The sequence below is a fragment of the Pleurodeles waltl genome, chromosome 8, assembly GCF_031143425.1.
Source record: "Pleurodeles waltl isolate 20211129_DDA chromosome 8, aPleWal1.hap1.20221129, whole genome shotgun sequence".
Classification (NCBI taxonomy): Eukaryota; Metazoa; Chordata; class Amphibia; order Caudata; family Salamandridae; genus Pleurodeles; species Pleurodeles waltl.
The window spans coordinates 211,459,037-211,486,136 of NC_090447.1; the positions used below are offsets into that span (position 1 = coordinate 211,459,037).

Genomic DNA, 27,100 nt, shown 5'->3' on the forward strand with positions numbered 1-27,100 from the left:
CGGTTACAGCTATAAGGATGACCCCTATCCTAGTCCTTGTAAAACAGAACACATGTGCTTCAGCTTTTCATTGGAAACAATTTTTGGAAAAAAAAAGATTCTTCCCCTATTACATTGCTACATATCATTAGCATGGTAGTCCATGATTATAAATAGGTTACTTGTGTGTCTTTGAGAAGAGGGATTGTAGTATAAAGTCGATCAGGCAGTGTTTTAATGACACATTAGGGCAGACTTTTGGAAATGTTGAGATTGTTTGGTCAGGATTGTCTTTAGCCATATATTGTAGTAAATAATGTTGATTGAAAGTCAAACAATGGATCTCCTAAAGCTGTTAGTTGCATGTAGATTTAATCTTCTAGGGCTAGGGCTATAGGGCTATAGGGCTATCCATGCAAGATTTTAGGATATCTAGTAGGGATTTATTTTTGTACAGTTAATTTACTTTGGAGTCATTTAAATAGATAGTGACTATCTAGGTATGTGCCTCAAGGGTAGAGTGGCTGCAGCTAGAGAAATAGTTTGACTCTTTGGACTGGGATTATTTGTGGTCTTTTCTTCGAGATATGGGCTTCTAAGTGAGGATCCCCTCGTGCCTTCAGATACTATACACATCACCCACAGCTCGGATTAAATTAGGCATAGTTGTGTTGCATGTGTTACAGGTGCATCAGAAGATAAGATATGGTTGTCCTCTGTCCCTGCTGCACTTTGCGTTGGTAGTTGAAACCTGAGGGTGCAATGTGCAGTGAGGGAGTAGTGTACTGGGAACACCAGTAAACTGATATCTGAATGTCTTATTATTATATGCAGATAAAATTGCATTATATGTACGTGAATATCATGAGAGTCTCTTACAACTACTAGAGGAACTTGACAAGCTTATGAGAAGGCAGGTATCCGAATAAACACTTCTAATGTCTTTTTCTGCTGACTGAGGGTGGATATACGCTACTGCCTCTCCAACAGTTGTTGAGTTAACAGTAGTACCTCAAACAGAATGTTGAGCAGGGCAATCTGAGGTGGGTCATAACGACACTGAGATTCTCCATAGCTCGTTGTGTAGGTTACCCCTACGGTGATGGATATAGTGGCCATGTCTAAAATAGTGCGTTTCCCAGGCTGCTCTGTTTTTTTTTCTCCAAATATAGCCCTGCAGCTTAAGAGGTCCCTTTTTAAGGAGTTAAGTTCTCTCTTGAGGGAGCCGATAGGGTGCAATAGGAAGCAAGTTGCACTAGACACACTGTACCTGCCCCTAGATGAAGGCAGATTAGACATGCCCCATTTTAAATCTTATCTGGCAGCTCACCTGCAGAGTATGTTGATTTGGTTTGGCCCTGTATCATCCCTAGAACACACTTATGTGCAAAAAGGTGGTTCTTACTGGGAATAGGTCCTGTTAAAACAAATTCTGCATTACTGTGATAATGCTCGAAGATGCAAAATATAACTGGAATCTCTATCTGAAACGAAAAGCCATGGGCACTCCCTATGCACCAGACATCCCACTGTGGGTGTGTGAGAGGTTTTTTGTCAATTTGTGAAAATTGCAGACAGACCCTCTTGGGCCAGATCCGGGGTAAACTCAATATCAAATCTCACCAAACGACAAGGTTTCAGACCAAGTATGAAAATGTTGTTTTGCCAAAATTTTAAGTTTTGTCTGTGGTGTATCTTTCGACCTCCTCCTCATTTGTGATGTTTGAATACAATAAGATATTTTGAAAAAAATAGCAATTCCACATTTCATGGTCTAAAGTTAAGTCCTGGTGTGTCAGTCCAGCTTATCCAAACAAGCATTTACAAAGCAATTGGTCTCATTACTTGAGTGATAGCTATTGGCATTGTAAACGCAAGTGACCCTACATATAACTAAAGGGCTAGCAGGCCTACTGCAATATTATTTCAAATAATGCCCTTAAAACATAAACACAGAATTGATTACAAAAGAATGGATTAAAACTGACAAAGTGAACTTGCTCTGCAAATTCAAGCCTTGCTCATGGGACTGTGTCACATTGCTAGTCTTTTGTTAATTTTGGAATATTTCTGACAGTCGCCTCTTCGAGAATTGAAACATGGCCAGAAAAGGAAACTACTGCAGAAACCGCATCGGACAACAGGTAAGCGAGCCCTTAGGAAGCTGAGATGGAGAGAATAAATCATTGTGCGTACAAGCTGTGTTCTAGGCTTCATTAGCTTTAATTATGGATGGAATATGCTGAATAGAACGCATACATGTCAGCTGGGAGCGCTGCACAATGGAGTGGGCACGTTATGTAATGCGAGCACGAGAGGAGCCAATAAAACGGTGGGCTGGCCTATTTGGATTCATGCAGCCACACCTCCTCGGCACAAACCACCAGAGGACACAGATGGGGTGAGGGCAGACATGAAAAGCGCTCCCTTTGTGAGTGACCCGGATTTCACTTGGTAGTCACTCAAGCAACAAATTGCAAAAAGCTGTTTATGAAACACCACATCTTTTTGCTTTTTGTGTCTGCCACAAGGTCACAGTGGCCTCAATGACAAAGTAGAACAGTTGTAAAAGCCCCCTACTCAGCATATATAAGCAATGAGAAGAAATGAAGAGAAAACAATGTGACGAGCGCTCCAATACCACTGATCGAGTTTGCGATGTGAGTGCCATGGCTATCATGGAGCGCAAAGGGGAGAGACAAAAGAAAACAATGTGACGAGTGCTCCAATACTGCTGATCAAGTTCGTGCTGTGAGGACTGTGAGACCCATGGCTGCATGGAGCGTGAAGGGGAGAGACAAAAGGGAAAACGTAGTTTGCCCACGCTGAAGTATATTGGCAATCGTGCAATTATCCATGTAACAGGGTCAGTCTGCAAGACATAACAAACCAGCCTCAAGGCAGGACAAACGTAACTCATTTTCCAATGACATAAAGGGATTTTTGAAAAGCAAGCCCAGGAACAAATTAAAGTGATGGGCGTGAGGTGGGCGTGGTTAAAGCTACAGAATAGATTACGGTTGGTCAAAAAGCAGCACTTGTGTGCTGCTATGCTCAACCTAAAAAGCGGCCTTGATTTGTGTTTTAACAGCTTTGACAGACATGGGTACAGGGAGGATGCAAGCGCATGGACTATGGCTACCAGCAAGTGGGTGTTTTCACTTCTGATGGGGGTTGATTATGTTGCTGGGAATGGGCTAGACTTGTTTCCTTCCTGCAGCTCTTGGGGCTTTAAAAATAAACAATGCTGCTTTAAAACCATTTGCTTTTGAATTTGGATGGTTCCATTCTCCTGCAACGTTCCATTCTCCTGCAGGGTTGCCAGAGCAGTGCTCTGAAGGGATTAAGGCAATGTGAGTGATGGGAAGGGGAAGGAGTAGGTGATGGGTCGGCTGCTGCTTATCTCAGACAATCTACTACATATATGATAAGGAATGTTCACATTTCAGTTCTGTATATTATTACATTATATCATCGCATTGAATGGCAATTGCTAGAAGTGACAGATTCTAATGATGATCTAGAAGCATTTTTGCCTAGACAATTAATGCCCTAATGATGCTCTTAGGAAACAAAGAGGAACGTCTTTTCCCACCTTATGTAGCCTATGCTGTTATTATACATGGTGTGAATGTAGAGACTTTTCCTTTTGTGCAGCGCACACCCCCAACTGCTTTGTTTCAAGGTGGTCTTGTGATGATGATGGAAAAGGAGACCCTACGAAAAAATTAATTAGGGTCAAGTGAAATCCAGGATTGATGCAGGGTTTCCTGGTTCACCTCATGAAATTAGGCTATTACTTAGTTATCTCCCTCTCCCTCTTATTTTAGATCAAAGCTTAACACTTTGTGTTTGATTCTTTGAGGCACTAAATCAGTGCACTGTGTTAAATACATCCAGGCTAGGCATGTTTCTTAAATATTTGTGGTAGTAGTAGTGTATGGGGAGGGCGATGTTGAAATGAAAAACAGAGCACCCTCCCTTGGTCAGAGCATTGAGACAATTTTTTCCATGTAGCTAGAAGACTTTATTCATTGTCATTCATTCTTGAATTAATTTGTCCTCCCACTCAAACTATTCATTCTTTGAGCCATGCAGCTCTGTCACCTTATAGTTGAAAGATAACTTCTGGTGGTATCTCTTGGGAGCATTACATCTATGTGGTATTGATGAAACACTCTTACAGTGCAATAGTTTCAGACTTTATAATAATAATTGTCTTTTTTTATATAGCGCGCCACACCACACTTCTGTTTTTAGGTGTTGTAAATAAAATGTTACTAATTCCTCCTTATGGAACTCCATTCTCGTACCTTTGGGAGGATGGAAGGCTGAGTGGGTCTCTCTTGTGGTTCGGACTTGTGACCAGCACCCCTTTATCCCCACTCTATCAAACAGGCCTATAGTGCAATCTTGCGGTGCCTGAAGGACCGATCTGACAGGTCAGTGTATGAGCCTTCTTTTGGCTGTTTGTGGGCCTCTTCTTTGGTCTGGGGCCATATTTATGGTTGATTTCTCTGATATTACCACAAACATTGCTTGCTGCAAGCAGAAATACATGCAGTCTGCCATACTTTACTAAACACCGAACCAGCTTTTTCTTTCAATTTTAAAATTGCTCTGATTTACAAACATAGGCCTCTTTTTTAGCTATCTGATTTGATAATGGGCGCCATATTTAATTTCATGCCTAGATCAAACTTCTACCCCTGCCCAACCCTGTTCCCGCTGGAAAGTATATCCCTTTGAACAAACCCTCTGCCCTTAAGTTTGACATATATTCTCTTTCATTATCAACCTCAGATAGCCACGCATAGATTTTACTGTGTTTTTGTACTTGGTAAATGCTGCAAAGCCAATGGCTTGCCAACAACCACATAGAATCCTTCAATAGAAGAGCTAGAAATCGTGCTTATTTTCATCAAAAATCGGCCCACAGACATTATTGGTCACAGATCAAAACAAGCAAAGTTTTTTTGCAAGTTTGCAGATTTTAATTATTTGTTTCTGCAGCTATATGCAAAACATTATCAGATGTCAGAACGGAAGTTCCACTCCTTCTCGGGCAACTGAGCACAAGCAATCTAGTAAAATGCTATCACTCACCGTCAGGGGCTGCCCCTCCGTAAAAGCGGAGGTCGCCACCCTGCCACAAAAATGCCACAAAAATGCCACAGAGCTGAAATAAAAATGCTAATAAACTTTCTTTATTGCCATTTTATTTTTCAGTACCCCGTCCTGAACCGAGTTTCAGGACTGGGGAGGGGAGGGCAATAGATGCTGAGTGACAGCAGCAGGGAGCTGTGCACTTGTTTAAAGTGCACATGTCCCTTTGGCCGGCCGTCTTGTGATGGTCAGTCTGACATGCGCAGTTTAAACATCTCTAACCCAGCTCTCTTACGACAGCTGGGTTAGAGAAAGCACAGGCCTCCAGTGCTCTGGTGAGCGCTGAGAGAGCCCGTTCCCACCTATCCTGACTCTGGTTTCATGCTGGTTACCAGTATGAAACGACCATCAGGATTTGGTCGCGTTGTTTTCTGGTCCCCGTGCAGTGTTGAAGCCACGATTAGAGGAGGATGCCGTGAGGAGGGGGACACCCGTCACAGTCAGGTAAGTGCCTTTTATTTTTAAAAAGCAAAACATTACTATTAATGTATCCCTCCCCCTGCCGTAAATAGAAACCAGTCGCCACTGCTCAAAGTACAAAACAGCCAATGGATCAAGCAGACTGACCCATTGCTGTACCTGGTGGACAGAAGAAAACATGACTGACACTTAAATGGACCAACAAATGAAGAAGGCTCACTAAAATACACTGTATTTACAAATGTATTTTTTTTATTTACTACTTTTTTTTTAAACATGACAGTAGCAAAATCTCTAATTCAGAACTTTTAAAAAAGATCATCTCACAGTTAATTATTTTTTATAAAAAGCTGTTGTTGGCAATAGTAGGAAAACAAAATTACAATATTTAGTGTTTCATGCCAACCAAAGCAGGTTTTAGCCTCCCACCTACAGCAAGCAAATACTCGAAAAAATGTCGGAATGAAAAGGTTTAGTAAGAACCAATTGTCAAAGCCAAAAGTTGTAGAAATGGAAATCAGTGCATTATGTCTAAAATAATTCTAATGTGAATTGAAAAATAATTCTGTCATTTTAAAAACACATTTAATTCAAGTTCTGATATCTAATCTATTTCACCAGTTTCCTTTTCAAGAATAAGGTGTGCAGTATTGTCTTTGGCCTCTGGCATAAACTGATTACAGTTCTATTCTGTCCCTCCCTACTGGATCTCCATAACATTCCGCGCTTTCCTGTTTTTAAACGTTTTATTGTCTCTCTGTTCGTTGTAATAAATTCTGCCCTAGGAGGTCAATGTTAATATTTCTGTCATCAGTGCCAGGGAACCTCATCTGTTATCTGTCTAGCACAGTACTGCCAGAGGCAGAATACATTATCTCCTGTAACAAGTGGCTCCATGCCATGGTTTAGAAATCGCAGCATGCAGCAAGAGATGATTTTGTAATGCATTGTTTAGATCAAAACAATAATTTTTTTTGTTTCACACTTGCAATATATTTGTGTCTTCTGAAGCAGAATTACAACCAATCCTGCTGGTATGAAATGCATAAAATGCCCTATAACAAACTTCTTTAATGTGCAACATGGATGACATATTTCAGTGGGTTTTTTTTCTTCCTTTTTTAAAAAAAAGTTGATGCAAACTAGTGTACCTTGCTCTCTTTCTTCCTGTAAATCATCCCATCTGGCAAAAGTATTGCTTTTCTGGAAATTTGGAATTACGCATATCGCTAAAGTACGTAAGCTTCCCACATTCAAATCGTGGTGGTCTCAAACATTCAATTCAAAGAAAAGTGTTGGAATTGTCTACTGACCCAAAACTAAATACCTACCGATGTATTTACTGTCTTGTTAAATTCCGTTTGCCCTAAAGGGCTCAGATTGTTTAGTAGAATGTTTTCAATCCTTAGCAGATGTTTTTCTTTATTTTCACAACACATTTTATTGAGTTTTAGTAATGAAATATGGCCGAAAGGGCCTCCAGATACTAAGAGGAGACTGGAATGCAAACTCCCCTCCTCAACGACAATATCATAGTAATTTGCGCAGACATTTTTGCGCCACCCACCCACGAACCCTACATCTCCACAGTGTCCTATATGCATTTCACATTTCATTCTTGTATGTTTGGCCCCTGTACTGTTGGTCTGTAGCTCTGTATCTCATTGTCTAGTAGGAAAGTGGGAGTACGAACCGGTGCCAAAACTATGCCCCTATAGTCAGCCCAACTGCTGCCAGATTTTGGGGTGTTTCTGGGTAAACCTTCTAGCCTGATATATAGCTACTTCAAGGCCCATACAGTGGTCCAAATCCTTATTCCAAACCCCGAGTAATGGAGGGGTGTTTGCTCTCCACATTTTCTTTTTCCACAATATCTTTTTTTGCTGTGCATGACATCACCAAATTTGTATATTACTATATAGTCCCACCTCTGGAAACCATTCAAGAGGGCCACTTGATGTAATGAAGTGCCTTATCACAAGGGTGTCCATTGTATCAGTTTTCCCCCACTATCCCATCTGCCTGAGGGACCGTCTCCAGGTATCTATGGCAAATTGGGTTGCCAGAGTTAGAGACCCTGTCTTCTTTTTGCTCTATAGGTAGTCTAGCACAGAAGAGTCGCTCATCACTCCAGCGCATATGCTGAGTCTTTCTGGGGGGGCCAATCCACAAGTGATTGACAACCTGTAGGTGGGACGCAGCATAGTAGGACCATACATCTGTGGCAGCAATGCCTCCACAGTATGTGGACTGAAAACATGTTCAGAGGATGACCTGTGTCGCCCTTCACCCCCAATAAGAACCCACACAAATCTGCGTTAAGCTATCTGAACCACGATGCAGGGATGACATAGGGATAATTATGAAGCTGGTAAAGTAGTCGGGGCAGGGACACCATTTTAAAAATTGCTAATTTGACGAGCAGGCACAACAACAGTAGTCACCAGTTCCTTACCACCTCCTTGAGGCAGGCTAGCGCCAAGGATAGATTGCCTGTAGCAGATGTCAATTTTAAGGAAGATTGAGATTATTGGTCGATTATCTTAAGTATACATAGGATAACTTTTTAAAAAAATCTTTAATTGCTAGATATTTACCAAGCCTAGGACATCAATTACTCACAGCATTTACAAAGTATATAATGACTTTGCAGTCAGTTGTGACATTGGGGGTCACAATTTTTTCCTTAATCTTCAACCACACCAAATGCATTTCCAGCATCCTTGCAACAAGCAATTCAGATTATGGAAAAGTCCAGTCAGAGGACTCCTATTTGTACGTCAACTATTTAAATGTATAGAGAGGGTTTGCTCAGAATTGTGGAGTGAAAACGACAACATTTTAATAACATTATGAGCAAATATGTAATCACCCTCGTGTTTTCTTTGGTACAGCATGCATTGCCAATGGGCTGGAACCTGGATAGTGCTACAGATCTACTGGATGCTAGGTTTACACACAAAGGACCCTGTAAAGGTTTTGCAAAATAAATTGATACGTCAATTTCACACTTCTGGGCTTATGCTTTAAAGCACATAACAAACTATTCATAGAACAATGGGAGGTGGTTGCTAACATTGAGCATGCAAACTATACACTGTAAACAAATGTCAAAGAACTCGGGATAAATGAAACAATAGTAATTGTTTCCAGGACTTAAAATAGACTCTAATAAGTCGATGGCTGTTCTAAGATTATGGCCGTTTCCAATAGTCAAGCCAACCCCACTTGATAATCCACAGCATTTATTTAATTTGGGATTTTTTAATCCACTGTCTGAAGCAGTTAGCCAACAATGAGTTCTTTGCTGATGCCCTGGGGTTAGTTGAAGATGTAGCTGGCACAAAATGAAGGCCCCAAAGTGTTCTTATTCTGGATCTTTGCTGGAAAAGGCATGGTTTGACTTAGTGTATTAGCGAAGAAAAGAGTGAAATCTACATGCTAAGTATGGAAACCAATCGATGCACATAGAGTGACTTTGTATCCTTTCTAAACCACTCACTCAAATGATCATTAAAACTGCCTGGATAAGCAACAGATATTTTCGAGTCTGATCCCTGGTGAAATAAGCCCTAGACCATTGTGTAATGAACAATGGGTTGACAGGTAGTCAGATCGGTAACGGGCTTCTAACTGGCTAGTATTGTTAGGAATATGTATTTATGGAAGGTGGGTGGAGGACTACATGTGACAGTGCCCCCGAGCTATAATCAACTTAGGAACGATGGAGCAAAAGTAACCTACATCCCTTGAAATCAGTGGTGTGTGTAGGACATTTCAGTCATTCATATCCTCTAAAACTGTTGATAGCTGAAATGTCTGTGTAGAAATACCATCAGACTGTAACAAGTTTATAATGGGGGCAAATCCCCTCCCCCCTAAAGGTTTGGCTTTGGTTGGCAAATGTCTTCTATTTTCGGCTAGATAGGTTTGTTTAGTAGGAGATCAAATCCTCGCAGTAGATTAACTGTGGGTATTTAGTATAGACCTAAACAATTAGATGCTCCAAGAATGTACTTTCTGTATGTTTTATCCATGGAAATAAATTATATAATAACCATGACAAAAATTTGCATATTTAATGCAACTAGAGTAAAAGAAGCAAAATGGGGCCAGAAATGTCTGCCACCACACTTTGGTCTCTTTGTGATGGTGATAGTGGTGTGAAGTATGTCCTTAGTAGTGTATCAGTCTAGGAAATTACTTTGATTCATTGCACTTTCAATAGCAACTGAAAAGGGTGATGAACGGCGTGCTGAAACTTTTCAAACACTCACCCAGTCACAGATCTGGGTTTAATCCATCATTTGTTTGCTCACCATGCCACCCCAGTTTGGACCCAGCCGTATGCAAATCAGTCTTGACCCTGTTCACTATTGGCACAGTCCAGCCTGAACTGCCAGGCCAGATTCTCCCTGGACTGGAAACAAGAATCCTGGGACCGCGTTCAGGGTATCACCCTTCATCAGCCAGGCTAAGTTGAATCCAGTCGAACAGTGAGCACGGGACTCATGTCCTGGCATACCCTTCCTACTTAGAGCAACTTTAGCAGCACATAAGGATGATGGACGGGCTGCTGAAACTTTTCAAACACTCACCCCTAGTCACAGATCTGGGGTTAATCAATCGTTCTTTTGTTCACCATGCCACCCCAGTTTGGACCCAGCCATATGCATATCAGTCTTGACCCTGTATCCCATGGGAGCAGTCCAGCCTGAACTGCCATCCCAGGTCCTCCCTCGCCTGGAAACTAGCATCCTGGGACCAGTTTCAGGGTATAACCCTTCCTCAGCCAGGCTAGCTTGAATCCAGTGCAACACTGAGCATGGAATCCACGTCTGGACATACCCTTCCCACTTAAAGCAACTTTAGCAACACAAAAGGATGATAGACGGACTGCTAAAATTTGCACCTTCTTGTCATGGTAGATGTTCTAGATCTTCTGTGACAGATATGAGGGTTTCTCAAGTTCTAGGAAACATTCCACCTGCTAGCTACTAATTTGTCTAGCTTAGATCAGAGGGATCAGAGTTACTTATGTTTTACATTTTGAAGCAATTGTTTTTACTGACAGTGAGTCGTATCCATATAGTGCTCTATAGCTGTTAGAGAAGATACATGCCATGGTATATTAAACCTATTCAAAGAGCATAATAGATTATATGAATGTGAATGTTTATTTCAAGCACCATTTTTACAACTGGGAGATTCAACAATCATGAGTTTTAAACATTAATAGTGACTAAAGCATGAAGATAATAAGACTAGGTTACATTAATAGCAATATCATCAACAGTTTTGGAAAATGATCTCTGGTGTATGTCCTTAAGAAAGTGTAGTCGTAGACTCCAGAGCATCCGTCTAGCTGTCATTACGTTGACCATTAATGGTGGATATAGATTGCCTGCTTGAAGGTTTGTCTCGTGATATCATTAAAACAGTGTATTTTAATATCCAATTTCTATATCCTTCTCTGTATCATACATAAAGCAATGCATGCTTCTTCTCATGGAACAACTACTCCTTTTTATTGTATTAGTATCTGTATGGCACGTTTGTACCTTTTGCAAGATCCAGAGTGCTTTGTAGGTCCTTGAGAAAGAATCTACTTCATTTGTATCATTGGGATAGTGCCTCATGTCTTTGATGGGTCTCAATGTGCATCTTAAGGAGCATCAGGTTCCATGCACCCTTCGAAGAGCCTGACTGAGAATATGTTAGTTTTAGTTAAGAAAAGCTCTCATGTTTCCCATGTTCGTGCATGAGTAGCTTATCCAGGTGAGGATTCTCCTTTGAACTCTGACACTTGAATTTCTGATTTAATAATGGGATAAAGGGGACTACAAATCCTGGAATGCAAAGAAAAAAATCTGGAATATATAAGCTATTCACTTATGGACCTAAGGAATTCAAGAGCTCTGAGTTACTTCTGTTAGCCATGTGCTGTGCAAGGTGGGTGAGGTTTGAAAACACGGTGTATTAAGAATAGCTGTGCATCAGCGTGTGCCAGGAGTCATGGTGCTTTGTGGGGGATAAGATTGCAGCTTATATGTACTGACCAGCGGTTGTTCAGAGTTTCAGGAAAAAGACAGAAACTTTCTCACCAGCTTGCAAGTGTTTGAGCACAAATTGATTACGTGCCTAATCAACTTTTGTTTTGTTAGTGGAAGATAATTGGGTGCAGTACCATTCTAGATCTGAAGGTCCTCTCTTGGAAGTAGAGCCTAAGTTTTGACGGAATTAAATGGGTACTGTTCAACAGATAGCCTAGTTGGCAATGCAGAGAGCTTTTGTAAGGCGTCCACATAGGAGGGTCCAAAGGCAGATACTCTACCAGGCCTCTATTGTAACAACTGGGGTTTTTCATCCCTGTGCTGCAGAAAATCGAATTGGGAACCGAGTACTTCTTAGTAGCACTTTACTTCAGGGTAGCAAGGCAAAGCAGACCGGGGCTTACCCAAGAAAGGTGCTGCGGGCTTCAGGTGCAATACAACAAACAACATTCACTAATTTGCTGTGCAGTCGGTGCCTTTTTCATATATACAGAATGTAGGTGGAAATACCTATGTTGACTTCCTCTAAAGATCATTGTTAACGAATGGAACCGTTATAAGCTTTAGTATATTTATATAAAATACTGGTATTTTCAGGATGAAAATCCCTCTTCCACAGTTTTGGGAGGATGCTTCATCATTGCGCCCCTCCTGGCACTGATCTAAGTGAAACTGGTGTGAGCCTACTCAATGGGAGCTTGTGGGCTGTTTTACGAAGTTGATAGTTGGATGAGTGCTATCTGATGAGTGCCTGTGGTTATTGGATAAAGTGGCAAGTTGCAGAGGGGAATAAGTAAAAATTTAAATTGGCTCTTGGTGGCAAGTGAATATTTTACTAGGTCCCTAATGGTAGGAATGAAAGGTAGTGAGGTTTTGTTACACCAACACAAAGTGCTCGACATGCTTCTGCCCATGGCACCCTCAGTTGAGGTGTATGGGTATTCTTCAGGACTGTACAACCCTTTACCGATTGAACAGATCGAAAAAATGAATAAAGGAAAAACAGTTACAACCAGTAGTGTTTGTTTATGAATCCACTTGGATAAAGCCCACAGTCTTGAGGGATTGTCAAGGCCCCCAGCCTTCAGGGGTATTCTGGCCTATTAGGGAAGTAGGGTGAGAATGATTACTAGGGTTGGTCTTGAAAATAATACAATTCTAATATTAAAATACAGTGTACACTCTTGTAGCAGACACTCTGTGGAAGTAAACTAGTGAACACTGAACACCGATTTCATACTTCATAAGCAATCCTACACAGTCTTTAGGGTTCTGTTGTCTCATTTTTATGAAGGAGTTAGGGACCTGGTTCCCTATATAGAGCAATGGATGTAGTGCACAAATGAGTACAATTGAGTTACATGTCATCTGGCGAAATCAATAGCAGACTGTTCTTTTCCTATGATAATAATGCATTATTCATGTGAATTGTGTCACTCGTTAGGTCTTCATTAATACAATGTAGACAGAGACCCCTCTCCCCCCATAGAGTAGGGTAAGAGTTAGAACATTATGTATCCCACTAATATTATGAAGGCAACAGAAGAAAGCTCGTTAGTCATTGTGGCCCCTTGGAGGAGTATGCATTATGAGAACCTCCCAAATATTGTTAACACGAATAAATAAACTGTACTGTCACTTAACTGAGTCCTGGTTCCCAGCCAGGTGTGTTTACATGCACTTGAGGAGATGACAGCTGGGACACAGGGCTGGACTTTAAAAAGGTAGGTCACCATACCACGTCATGACGTTGTACCATGGGCTTGCATTGCTATGACGAGGCAAGAGCTTCATCAGGGGCATTAGTTTTTACTTTCTTGCCTCCCTTTTCCTCAGTCATGACAATGATAACCCTTTAAAGGTCCTTAATACCAACAGGGGATGCACACTAATGAAAGATTCTGCAGGTCAGGTAACCCTCTAAGTGTACCCCGGACCAGCTCTGCTGGTTACACCTCTAACTGTCCACAAACCAGAAATCAATGAACCCTAAAAACTCAATACCTCTTTTATGCCTAATACAACAATGTGGGTGCCTTTAATAAAAGGCATGCCTTTTAAGTGTTGCCACAATAATTAAAGGCAAAATATAATGACAAGCACAATACAGTTCATACTGAAACATTTCACGGATGGTACCGACTAGCATTGACATTAAACAAGAAAAGTAGTAATTTAGTAATGTTCAATACAATTCATTGTAGGAGACTTTTTTTATTTTGTTTAACCTGGCTGAAAAACCATCATATGACCTACATCCTAGAGACTTTAGCAAAAATATTAGCTACAGGGGTGCTTTCAAAACAGGAAAATTCTCCAAGGGTCACTCTTTTAGTGACCCTGAAAACTTAGGACAAGTACACCTTAAGGATAAGAAAACAAATGAGCCCATCCAGAGCTGGGGATTTCTTTTGGTGGTGTCCTTGCTTCTCTTAAGGCACCACATTTAACAAATATGCACATTTTTTCCAAGATGTAAATTCAGATGGTGGGCGTCCTGAAGCCTCAGTTGATGCCCATACCCAAGGGGCTACTCTTTAAAGCAGCTGTATGTTTTTTTCCTTTTGTTAGATTTGTGATTGGGTGTCTTGGCACTCAAAAACACTACCCATCTTAGTTGCAGGGGTTGCACAGAACCATCAGTGCCTGTGTGAAGAGTAGTAGAGTTCCACACACAGATAAGTTGAATTTCTTTTATTATGTAACAAGAAATATGACAGCCTCGATACTTCCGTCCTCCTTCTGTAAACCTGCCTGCAACTGCCCGCTAGGTTCAAACCCCCACCCAACATTCCATTCCACGGTTCTGTGTTTTCTAGTTCCACCGCGCGAGGAACAAAGCAGAACACGAGGAACCCAACACATCTCTTCCCTTGCAACGCTTTTGACAAAACAGAACAACACAAAAAAAACATAATAATAAAAATTACAAAAATAATTCATTAATGTATAACTACCAATCAAATATATGGCAAATCTGAATTTGACTGTTCAAATTGCGCATAGAAAATGGCAGCCGGAGGTGTGCGTGTCACCGTGACACGCAACTTGCTGTTTGAACAATGGCAGCAGAAAAACACGCTCTAGACACAGTACGCGTCACAGTACTCGATCGCTCTTCATAAAATGGCCGCAGATGGTGTGCGTGTCACCGTGACACGCAAATGCATTCATCCAATATGGCTGCCGAGAAAGGAGCGCTCTATGCGTTGAATACAGTACTCATGTGATGTGCCAGGATACAAGCGTAAATATCGAAAATCTTCAAGGAGACCAAACGGACACGGAAGATGAAGCTGTCAGACTGCTCACGTTTCCGTCACTGTACACGATGTAAACTGGAAAATTCTTTGTGTAATGAACCAGGAAATTCCAGCTCCTGCTCGCATTGACAAAAGAGGAGTCACTCGTTGCCACTGAAGAGTAATAGAGTTCCACACACAGATAAGTTGAATTTCTTTTATTATGTAACAAGAAATATGACAGCCTCGATACTTCCGTCCTCCTTCTGTAAACCCCGGTCTGCAACTGCCTGCTAGGTTCAAACCCCCACCCAACATTCCATTCCACGGTTCTGTGTTCTCTAGTTCCACCGCGCGAGGAACCCAACACAGTGCTGTCTAGACAGATGGGGAAGCCAACTTCAGGAATCCCTCTCCTGCTTCTCCACATGCCACAACCTTACTGTGCCATGCTCCTCTGCCTGGCGAGATAGCAGAACTGGCGCGCTCTGCATGTTGGTGCCTGGAGAGCCCCCACTCAACCAACCTCCTCCTAGGGGGCCACACCAGCAAGGAAACTCTTTATGTTGCTCACGTTTCCAGGGGATTAGGGAACCAATTGTCACTAGGTTACCTGCAAGCCCCACTATTGTGGCCTTCACCAGCTGAGGTCCTCTTTGAGACTGAATATTGAAACATATGTTCCTCATAGCTGGTCCCTGGAGCCCTGCTACCTGGAGGTGTCATTAATTCACAACTAGGCTTTGAACACATTTTTCTTCAGTCGGGCAGCATGGGATAATGCCAGACAGCCAGCCAACTAGCAAGCATGCAGGCAGAACAAAAGTTTTTCTATGGCCCCTTTGGGCATGAATCAACTGAATTTGTGGAGTATTGATTTTGGTGAAGTGCTCTGGCCACCATGAGTGTTACATTTAGGCCTCCTGGTCTCTCTAGTTTTGCTATTTGTTCTGCAGCCACTTTTTAACTGCTTTCGCTCCAATAAGGAAGATTTAAAGCCCTGCTCTCCTGCTCTTTTAGCTCCTCAGTCTGATTTTTAAGAATTCTTAGCAGTTCCAACACCCAGCTATCTCCTTCCTGAAGCAGGAAATGGAACAGCACCATTGGCCTGTTCTTCAATTTAGGCTTCTGATAATCTCCTTGGTACGGGGTCTTCATTCAGGAGTAAACCATGTCCATTGAGGCTGGTTAGCCTCTCTGCCTATGCTCCCCGGGACCAGCGGCATTCTGGGCTTTTTTAAGGTGTATGTGTGTCTTGCCACAACCAGAGAACTGCCCTTAAAGGGTACCCTCCACAGGACCAGTTCACACAAGTTTCAGGGAATCCTCTCGTACAGGTTTCCCAGCAAGTCCACCCTGTACTGTCCCCCAGTGAGAGTAGGAAGGCCACTGCCACTGATCATGGACACACAGGTCCAACAGAGTCCAAGTCAGCACAGTTCTTCCTTTCTTGTCTTCTGCAGGTCCCAGTAGATTTGAGTGTGTTACCTTGTCCGAAGGTTGAAAACTGGCTCTGGAAAGTTCTAATAGGTTGGTATCTCTGCCCAATTCAAAACAGTGCCACATCATCCTACAACCAGTTATCTAACCCATTGCACATTAATTGGGTTTTTACAAAATGTGGAATATAAGCTTTTCTCAAATAAAACTCACCGAGTGCATTTAGCACTACCCCTAAACCCATAGCAAGCTGGTCCCTTCCCTTGAAAACCTTAAAAGGGAGCCGCATGTGTGAGTGGTGTGAGATGCCTGGCAGGTTCCCTTTGTGAAAAAATGAATGGCTAGGTTTATCAGTACGTTTGATTAGAATAGCCAATGTATATTTCTCCTAACCTTTCTCCCATGAATGGACTAATTGTCTCCAAGTTGGCTTGTTGTCTTTTGGAATCTTTAATCCGCCTACTGGACACCAGAGTATTAAGTGGGGCCTACCAGGGTAGGTCAGAGCCTGAATCTCACTAGGGGGTGACTCAGGAAAATATTGTAATGCCAGTAGGTATATGAAGGAGTACAAATAAGGCCAAAGAAATGTTATATCAGCTCTCGGGACCTTCCTCAACCTATAAAAGATACTTTAAACTTTTCTTTAGTAGAGACAATGTGAAGGTGATATTTTGGTGCAGCTTTCACCTACAGTATGCATACAGTAAAGCACTTCAAACACATGCTATAGTCAAAAAGAGATGTGGATGATTCTCTTTGTATGTCCAAATGAGTTATTGCAAAGGGCAGAACTTATTTAGTTAAGAGTCCATCTGTGACAGGCTACCTGTGTCGAGATATCGGGCTGAGTTAGACAGTAGTACCGGAGTTCAGCTTGCACACAGGTGTACATGCATGTGCACGTGTTCCAGCAAATTGCCCCTTTTTCCGGTTGCATAGCAGCGGACCTTGTCATAAAAGGTCTACACTGGCAGTTAGCACTCAAGTGCATTTTAGCAGAGCTTATTAAGAGTAAGACCCATTGATTGATACTCTCAGAGGAGTTGCAAAAACTGTCTGGTCCCTGCAGCGTGTCTGAATACACTCCCTCACAGCTTTGAATGATGATTCTAGCCACTCGGGGTCCAGACCAAAACTTTAATAAAAAGGTGATGTGGTTTCATGTGCTCAAGTACAGCACTTTTCTTTCTGTGTCATCCTGTATTCTTTCTAGTTTGCTGATAAGGTGATCCCAGACTTCAGTATAAAGACTATTGGCAAAGTCATGACCCAATGAGGGATCAGAGGATCGCAAGACAACAAAGAAGAACAAAAGTTAATCTTATGTAGGTGAGAAACATAATGAAAGCACAACTCCAGGACAAATAAAAGATAGGCTCAATAGCTAAAACAGTGATCCAAGATACATCAGTTTTCCTAGGAAAGCACTACTCCTACTTGAGACCCAGGCCTACAACAACAGCATTTAAAAGCCCATTTATGATAAATGTTGTAACCTGACTGCTACTCAGGTGGATATCTTGGCACCGGTCATCTGCATTATCTAAAATAGTTGTTCTTTTGACCATTCCTAAATGCATTCCAGGAAGCTGTCTCATTTAACACATAAAACAATGAATTCCTGAGGATAGGCCCATGAACAGACTCTTGAGCTTAATGATGCTCTTGAGCTTCACTCTAAGGGACCATTTAAGGACTTGACATGAAAAGTTGATCTGAACTCTTTAACTTCCCAGCAGATAGATGTAATGAATATTATTCTTCAGGTATTTTGGGGCTCCTGTCTAACGGCATTTGAACACCATACTGGCATGTTTAAACTTGAATCTATCTTGTAAAGGTAACCACTGCAGCTATGTGCAGGCGTGGAACAACCCTGCAATCATATGAACTGTGGCAGTGGTGCCATTTGAAGCCAATATGTTTGATGGGAGGGCAGGTCAGCATATAAACAATTCCAATCATCAAGCTTTGAGTGAGCTTGCTAATATCAATCTCTCACCTATGGCCTATGGTGTGGGGAGTGGTGGAATAATAAATATGAGGCTTATTTAATTGGTTGTTGGAAAGAACTAGCTGCAACCACATCGATCTGTGCACATAATATCATAGTAGCATCTAGCTGGAAACCTAACCTTTTTAGGGCTCGCATACCAGACAGCTTTTAGCTTTCAGGTAGGTGAAAACCTATTGTGGAGTATACCAAAAACTTAGTGGTCTTTGGTCCAACCCATTACTTACTATTGTTTCCTTTATTGTCACTCCTATTTGCATGCTTTTTACTTGATGGCCTTACTTGTCCATTTTATGTTTATCCCTCTCATTATTTTGTTTGTCCCTCTCCTGGAACACAGTCTCTTTAAAGTCCTTTTGACTGGATGACTTGTATCCTTCCACTTCTTACATTTAGGGAGCTATTGTTTCCTTCAGCACTCCATGAAAATGAATGTGTTTTGTAGTTCTGTTCCTCATGTGCTGCTTCACACTGATAGTTGATGGCCGTAGTAAGAAATATAGGTAAAGGGAGTGGGATAAAGTGTAGCAAGTGTGAATGATAGAATATGAGTGGTAACAATACAACTCAATCGAAAGAGGCCAAAGTAGAATTTTACAGTTGCAGAAGCCACACTTGTGTGGCATTGTCCAAGATGTGTCCGGTAATGCACTAAGTGCGCAGAATTTGGCAAGATGGGCCATTTTCCAAGGGCTTGCTGGAATGAAACGAAAATAAAGACTGTATGGCGTGGAGTGAAATGAGTCTGAATCTGTTAATGGGTGTTCTGAAGGGCTGGAATTGTGAACCTAGCTGCAGTTTGGATGATGCTCGTACGTCAACAGGATGTTGCAGTGTGTATCCTGATTTCAGAGGTCATATGCTTCCCAAATGAAAGGTATGGTTAGACTTTTTCCCACAAAGGTTACAATTAAAACCAAAGGGTTTTTCTTTTCCAAGTGCAATTTGTTACTCAATGGGATATCTGCTAAGGCACAAAATATTCTGGAATAAAGGGTGTTAACTTCAGAATTGTAATGCATGATTGGACCAGGAGGATATGTTTCAAGGAATGTGAGCAAGGGGAGAACTGAAGGAGATGGGAAATGAGATGGTAGTGATTTGAGAGTGACTAACGTTGAATGCAGTTTCACATGGTTCCAGGAATGTGTGTGTGACTCTCAGGCTCACAGAAAGGACCAAGGCAATCCAGAACAGTTTGCATGGATACTAACAGATGTAGACAGATAATACATATTTTCAGTCCACACTCAGCCAGTTGACCTGTGTGTGCAAGGGCTAAAAAGGGCACAGTATTACAACTTGGTGAAATACATTAAAAACACTGCATGTACGCACTGGACAGATGAGAGAGGAGCAATTCCTGTGGCACCACACCCTCCACTGATATTGGTTGGGGGAGGTGATGCCCTGTTGCTTTCTGCCTTCTTGCAACGACTAAACTGAGTTATTTGCCCCCACCTCAGTCCTGTTACTGTCTACACTGGTTGCAGTGGAAGTCTGTGGTCCACCGAGTCAAAGGAGGCCAGGCAATCAAACAAGACAGACTGGACTCTGATCGTCATCCCTATCTCACATAGGTTTGACCCTTAGGTCTGGTAACAGAGAGTGTCACATCCCAGTATGAAAATTGGAAGGTTTCAGATTGGCAACTGTGATTTTTAGGATGACATCGGGGTTGTTTGCTCTAGTCAGCATATGCTGTCTTCTTACCACAGTTAAATTACAAGTAGGCTGGTTATTGGGAGTTTTGTGCTGGACAAGTTAGCCTTTTAAGTATTGGGATTAATAATGCAAGGTGCTTTGATTTTTCTAGATGCTACTGACTAGCTACTTTTAACATTCTCCCTGACACTGCCGTATCTATGACTGACAGAATCTTCTAACGCTTTGCTTCTTTCTTTGACTTGCATATTTAGATCTGTCTAAGATTCTATTCTATTCTGTATCATGTCTGCACATCATCTGAGTTTATTTTGTCAAGTCTTTCGAAACATCATAATAGCTAATATAGGCCTCTAGATGGAAGCTGTTTGTATGGATAATTAATGAATAAAAGAGGACTGTACTTTCCACGTTTGTAAAGAGGCTAGTGTTTCTAGTTTTTATGCAGAGCAGAGCGGGTGTCCACCTCCATAACTCTCTGGGTTGAATAAAGCAGCTGCCCCGCCCTCCCCCCAAGTGAAATTGGTGCCCTGACTTCTACCTGAAAATCAGTATTAAATGATTTTATTTCAGGCTTGTAAATGAGAAAAAGGTGCACGTGCAAAAACATACAAAACATTTTATAGTCCAAACATCTATGTCTTTACAACAACATCTTTAATGTAAGATTCCGACCTGCCATCTCGTACGGTTCCATTGTGTCACACTGAATATTGGCTCCCTTCATACTGTCACCCTGTGAAGAGCCGATATCACACAGTGGCAGGGAAACAACTGAAAGCGACTATAAACAGTGGATTTTCAGCTCATTTTCTGAGGCTTTGGGCTGCTGATGTCCATTAAGGGGTGCGAAAACACCCCAGGACATCGGTACCATCCCAGGAAGTTTTTCTTTTTTTTCTTTTTAGGAGGAGGAGGGGGGTTGAGGGAGAGAGCAAAAGTGCCTCTTGGGTACTTCTTGGCACAAGGCCCCAGCCCCTCCCCACAAGGTGAGATTCTGTTTTAGTTGGCAGGTCTGAAGGTTCTTTTATCCTTTGAAAACGCATTGTTTATACTTTGCGACATAATACACATTGTTAGGAGCGTTGGTATCTATTTGTGATTGTTTATCTGAGTCATTCCAAGAGCCCAAGTCGCTCTCCTTAGGGTTACCATTAATCCTCCTTTGTTGTTATTTTGCGGTTTGGTGTATTCTGTTGTGTCCACAAACGAGTAGGTGCAGATGGTTGCACATTCTCAGTGTAGGAGAAAAGTGAAATGATTTTGTGCACCTTGAGGCGGTGTGCTGCTGGAAATCAATGTCGACTTTTTCCTCTTCGTGTATTTCAGGGGGACCGCGATAGCCGGCATTGTGTTCGGAATTGTGTTCATCATGGGAGTGATTGCCGGAGTCGCTATCTGCATCTGCATGTGCATGAAGAGTCCTCGTGGCACCCGTGTGGGGGTCATCCGAACAACACATATAAACACCATTAGCGGATACCCTGGTGAGTACAATAAGTATCTATCTCCCTGGGAGGCTCCCTAACTGCCTTGGAGAAGAAGATTTGTATCATAGCTAAAATAAGCTAAAGTCAAAAGTTAAAGAATATCAGCGCAAAGATATATTTATCATGAAAATGTTAGTTACACCTTAATCTAACAGCTTTTGTTATACAGAAAAAGGTTTTAAAAAAAATTCATGCAACCAATCGTTGATTAGCTTTCACACTGAATTATATGAGCAGCATTTAGCTATGCCAGAACATATTGTTTATATAGTGCACAGAGCTCTATAATGGATAAAACAAATATATACTGTTCTGATTACAGTTTAGTTGCTGCAGCAAAAGCTACCTGTAATGAGAAAATCCCATCACTATTTCAAATAGAGGTGGGTGAGCCTAGAGCAGTGGTCCTCAAACTTTTTAATGCCGCGCCCCCCAGTTTAAAAATAAAAATCTTTGGGGCCCCCTTCAGAATTTTTCACAATTATTTTATAAAGATGGCAATGTTTAAATATGTCTAGACCTATTTAAACATTGCAGTTAAGTACAGTTACCTTTTTTCAAATGCAATGACATGCTTCTGAATAAAACAAAGGCCTGTTATCTGTATAATGCTTCTTTTGGCCAGTGTCTGGGGCCCGCCCCCCAGTTTGAAGACCTCTTGCCTAGAGACTGAAGCCTGGCTCTAGATCAGGTTGGAACCTTGAGCCATATTGAGCTGAGCTATTTTGTGGCTTCTGCCTGCCACCCTATACTCTACCTAGGGTATAGCCGTGGTCAGAGCTGCCGACTTTGGAACTGGGGAACTAGGTTTGAGTCTCAACGTCAACTCAACATCCTGTGATTGTGGACAAATCACTGAAACTTCCTGGGCCTAAAAAAATAATGTATCGTGTAAAATGTAACAGGTTTTCATGTAAAGCACTCCAATGCCTTTGGTTTGATTTTCCACTATATAAAAACAGCAAAAAAATGCACAAAGAGGTAAAAACGAAGCATTGACATAAAAAGGAGAGACAAATAGATAGCCATTTAGTTGCTGATTTTTTTTTTTTTTTTTTTACAAACTGAAACCAGAAAACCTGAATAAATTGTAGTTTCCCCAGTTAATTTTTGTGATCTTAGGCACATATTTTATTTCACGAAATATCACCATGTAAGAAAACCCCTTTCAAATCAGGGCACTGCTATAATGTGAGATAATGTCAAAGCTTCCATGTGTTTAAGAAATAAGCTTTTTTGAATTATGAAGAGACTTTGTCGTATTTTGCCTGATGTTTGTTCTATGGCTTACATGGCAAACATTTTCAGGGCTTGGCTCATGCTTGGGCTCCAAGAGCCAATCCAGACCCTTGGCTTGCCTCTCCCTGTTAATGTGCTGGCTCGCCCACTCTAGTAATATGGCATTACAGATGAGTTGTGACATCACAATGCCTGCAGCTAGAGTTGTCCGATGATGTGAAAGACTGGTCTTTCAATAAAAATTACAGTGGCTGTTCCTCAAAACGAGTCTTTCGCTAAAACGTAAGTGTCATTAGAGGATAAGTACACGTTTGAGGCAGTTATTGTATTTATATATTGTGCATTGTTGGAATTCATTACAGGAAGGCAGCAATCTTGTTGCCATGCATTCTGAACTAGAACCATGTTTGGAAGTGACAAACATTAAAACTGCTAAATGCTTTTGCAAGAAATTATATGCTGCATATTTGCTTCTTTATAATCATAGTAAAGATCCTGAATTTCTTGTGCGTATCTACAGCTGCGCTACCTTTTTCGTACAAAGAAGCAACAATTCAGATATCCTGGAAAAGAGTGATTGTGTGCCCATGTATTACAATGAATGAAATACCCTCTGCCATACTTCAAAAGCATATTGGTTGTCGCATCAGAATTCTGAGACCATAGAAAGGAATTTCCGCCCCGTTCCTCTATAGATTGTAGAATACCTCCATGACTTGCAATATCTTTATAATATTTGAGAGTACTTTTTCCCAATATAGGGGGTCATTACGACATTGGTGGGCGGCTACCGCCGCCCGCCAAGTGGTAACCGCCGTGCGGCCGCACTCCCACGGCCACCATTACGACATTCCCGCTGGGCCGGCGGGCGCAAACCAAGTTTGCGCCCGCCGGCCCAGCGGGGATGAGGCCGCAACATAGGAGCCGGCTCCTAATGGAGCCGGCGGTGTTGTGGCGGTGCGACGGGTGCAGTTGTACCCGTCGCGCTTTTCACTGTCTGCTATGCAGACAGTGAAAAGCTGTCCGGAGCCCTGTTAGGGGGCCCCTGCACTGCCCATGCCAGTGGCATGGGCAGTGCAGGGGCCCCCAGGGGCCCCAGGACACCCCTTACCGCCAGCCTCTTCCTGGCTAAACCGCCGGCCCGGGCGGTGCGACCGCGGCGCTACCGCCACGGTCGTAATAAGGGTCTCCATACCGCCAGCCTGTTGGCGGTACGGACGCCACATTACCCCTGGCGGTCTCCGACCGCCAGGGTCGTAATGACCCCCATAGTGTCAACTCAGGCCACAGTTTTGAATATTCTTCAATATTAATGCGGAGCCATTTGTAGAAGTAATAACTAGGATGAAAAAGTGCACTGTAAAATAAAAAATTTATAACATTCATTGATTAATGTTTGGTTACAGGAGGCCTATAATAAATGGAAAGTATTTACATTAATGACATAGGGCTAGTCTTAAATGGTTAGTATTCCATATCTGAAATAATGTAGCAGGATCTCAGATGTTGACAGCTATTAAACAGACACACACACATATGAAGTTATGGTTTGGTTTAGGGTATCTCTTATTTTTAGAGTCTATTACTTCACTGTACTAGAGTTAGAAACTATGGAACATGTATATGTCTGAATACGATTAAGGATATATAAATTACTGTTTTGAAGAAAAAATGTTGCAGTTACAAATAAAATAAGTAATTACTTTTAATGCAATTTTCAAGGTTGTACAGATGGTTGTAAAATGTGTCTAGTACATTTTTAGTATTTGTAAGACATCTGATTTGTTGTAGAAAGTCAAATTGATAAATTACATTTATTATCACTTTTATGTCTCTTTTACAGTGTCTCCTCCACCATATAGTTGTGATTTTGAGATGGATTACCCAGTGGGTCTACCTCCACCTTACACACCAACACCACCAACATCTTTGCATTATTCTCCTCCTCCTCCGTACAGTGGTTATTCAAGAAAATAGCGTTTTGTATTTCAATATGACAATTACCTCTCAGGTGGACTTGGGTAATGGGTTCTAAATGTGAGTAATTTAGAACAACAATCATTACAACGATTGTTGCAGATGCTTTAATGATAAATTGAGTGGACTAACTTTGCTCATATATATTCATACCCAGGGAAGACAACAGAAATGTGCTGCTTTCACGTGTAAGAAATGTAAGCATATCTTAAAAGTATTATTTTTGCCATAATTAAATTAAAACACCACAACAGAATTAACTAAGTGGCATATTTAAATTTCCTGGACTGTCTTAGGGTTTGCTTTAAGAATCTGATCTTGTTCAATTCATGATCCTGCAAAGAATCTTGCATTTTAGGGAAAGTTCTAGAAGTTGAATGAAGATACACTGTTTAAGATTGTTATTTTTACCTTTATTCCAGTACTTGTAAAACAAGCTAATAAACATTGGTGTCTCGTGCAGAATGTGATATAAAATGATATGTAACAGCTATGAGTTGAAATTCTATGTCAGTTTATTTAACCAAAGGGAGCACCTCTGATGCCAAAACTGGAAATATATAGTTGAATGACCAATCACTGTGCCTTCGGTGCCTCTTTAACAGTTTCTGAAGACCTTGACAAACATGTTGTCCAATTGTTTGTCCTGCAAACTTTGTGGATCCTTGTCACTTTTTGCCTAAATCTGAAATTTGAGACTTGTTAAAATGTTGGTACTATGTGTGGGTTACCAAGGAAGAATGCATATTGCTCAAAATTCTGCATAATTTGCTTTTCCTCTGCGGTGCATTAATTACATAAAATAAATCCTGCATTTCTCCTCTGCTTATTGCAGCTGTGAAATCTCCTTCAGATCTAGTCTCACACCAGTGATCATGCAGATGTTCACTACTACCAAACTGATGAACAAAACATTTCATTTTTTTGCTACTGACATTATACCTCTGTATATATATTAATGGTACTTTTCCCCCATTGCCAGTCTCTGAATATCAAAGTAGCCAGTATATTAAAAATAACACGTATCTCAGTCAAATTAAAAACAAAAACATATTAATGGGCAATGATTATCACGTGTAAAAGTCACATGTATGATGCTTTGCACTTCCATTTTAGGAACTATAATCAGTGATCATATCTCAAATACCACAATTGTGATGTATATGTTTTCGTTCTCTTCCTAAGTTCTTTATCATCTACATGGCAGCTAAGTATATTGCTGTTGGGTGACTTAAATCTGCTGAAAACAGCATTTATTAAAAGCTATGCTACATACAATTCAGGAACGGTAAGACACAGTCTATAAGGAGCTATAATTATAAACTGGATTATATTTGGTGACATTTTCATAAACTAAATCAAACAAAGGGGCAACTTCATTAGTGTCAGAATTGGTGCATGGAGAGGTATCTGGATAAGCTGGATTCAACAATCTTGCTTTGGAATCATGCTGAGGAGTGAGATAAGGAAGTACATGGGCGAGCCACAAGGGACGAGAAAAAACTCATGATAAGTTGAATCGACAAATGGGAGGATCAGGGAATCATAATAGGAAGAAGCATGGACAAATGGAAAACACTAAGAAGGAGTAGAGATAGGAAATATAAATGGCAGATAGGGAGTAGAAGGATTTATTGGAAGCCCCGTAAAAGAAAGATGCCAGTAAAGATATTACGAGATTTTGCATCAGCAAAACTAACTCTGATTTGGTTTAGACGTGCATGGGGTGATGCTCAAAAACGTCAGTTCCACCTACTTTCCTTAGATTTAGGAAAGGACAGACATAGGTTTATATACAATCCAAAAGTGTGATTTCAGTAAATGGTGACTTTCAACAGACATCTGAAACATATTGTTTTTCCACCTATCTACAGAACTTTATGAACTTGGTGTTCAATAAGGTAATCATTCAGAGTTTATTGTAAATTAAGATAGAAAAAACATACTGGCATATAACTCAGGTTACTCAATCCTTGGGGATCATTTTTCATTTGTTCTGTTTTCTCTGGGTGGTGGCTAATATGCTTGAGCTAGGTAATCACCAATTTGCATAAACTCTTCAAATCCATGTGATTGCTGCTAAAACACCTCACGTTTCTCAACAAAGTCTCATCTGGTTACACAGCTGTTTATTTCAGGAGATGAGTAATAAAGAACTCCAAATTAACAGGTATTACAAAAGCAAATGGGTGATCACCAAATGTTTTGTTCCAGGGACATCGCCAAAGTTGTTGAATGGCACGGTTTGCATTTGTGTCCCCTTTTTTTGTGATGTCTAGAACTGAAACATTTTGAAATGTGTTTATGCTTCATGATTGGCACTTGAATGGCAATCAGAAAGTGCCATATTGTAAAACTGTTCTCTCAGGATTCCTTTGCTCATCAGTAGTAGGGCAAAATATCTACTTGATT

At 41.2% G+C, this 27,100-nt stretch overlaps 1 protein-coding gene across 1 annotated transcript in view; it reads left to right on the forward strand.

Moving 5' to 3' along the window:
• CYYR1 (cysteine and tyrosine rich 1) overlaps nucleotides 1-25,513 on the forward strand; it is a 185,292-nt gene extending 159,779 nt beyond the window's left edge. Inside the window, exons 3-4 of the mRNA XM_069204080.1 lie at nucleotides 21,312-21,469; nucleotides 24,555-25,513. Of these exons, the coding sequence (XP_069060181.1) occupies nucleotides 21,312-21,469; nucleotides 24,555-24,688 (292 nt within the window). The 3' untranslated portion in view covers nucleotides 24,689-25,513. The remainder of the gene's footprint in view (nucleotides 1-21,311; nucleotides 21,470-24,554) is intronic.
• Nucleotides 25,514-27,100: the final 1,587 nt, after the last annotated feature.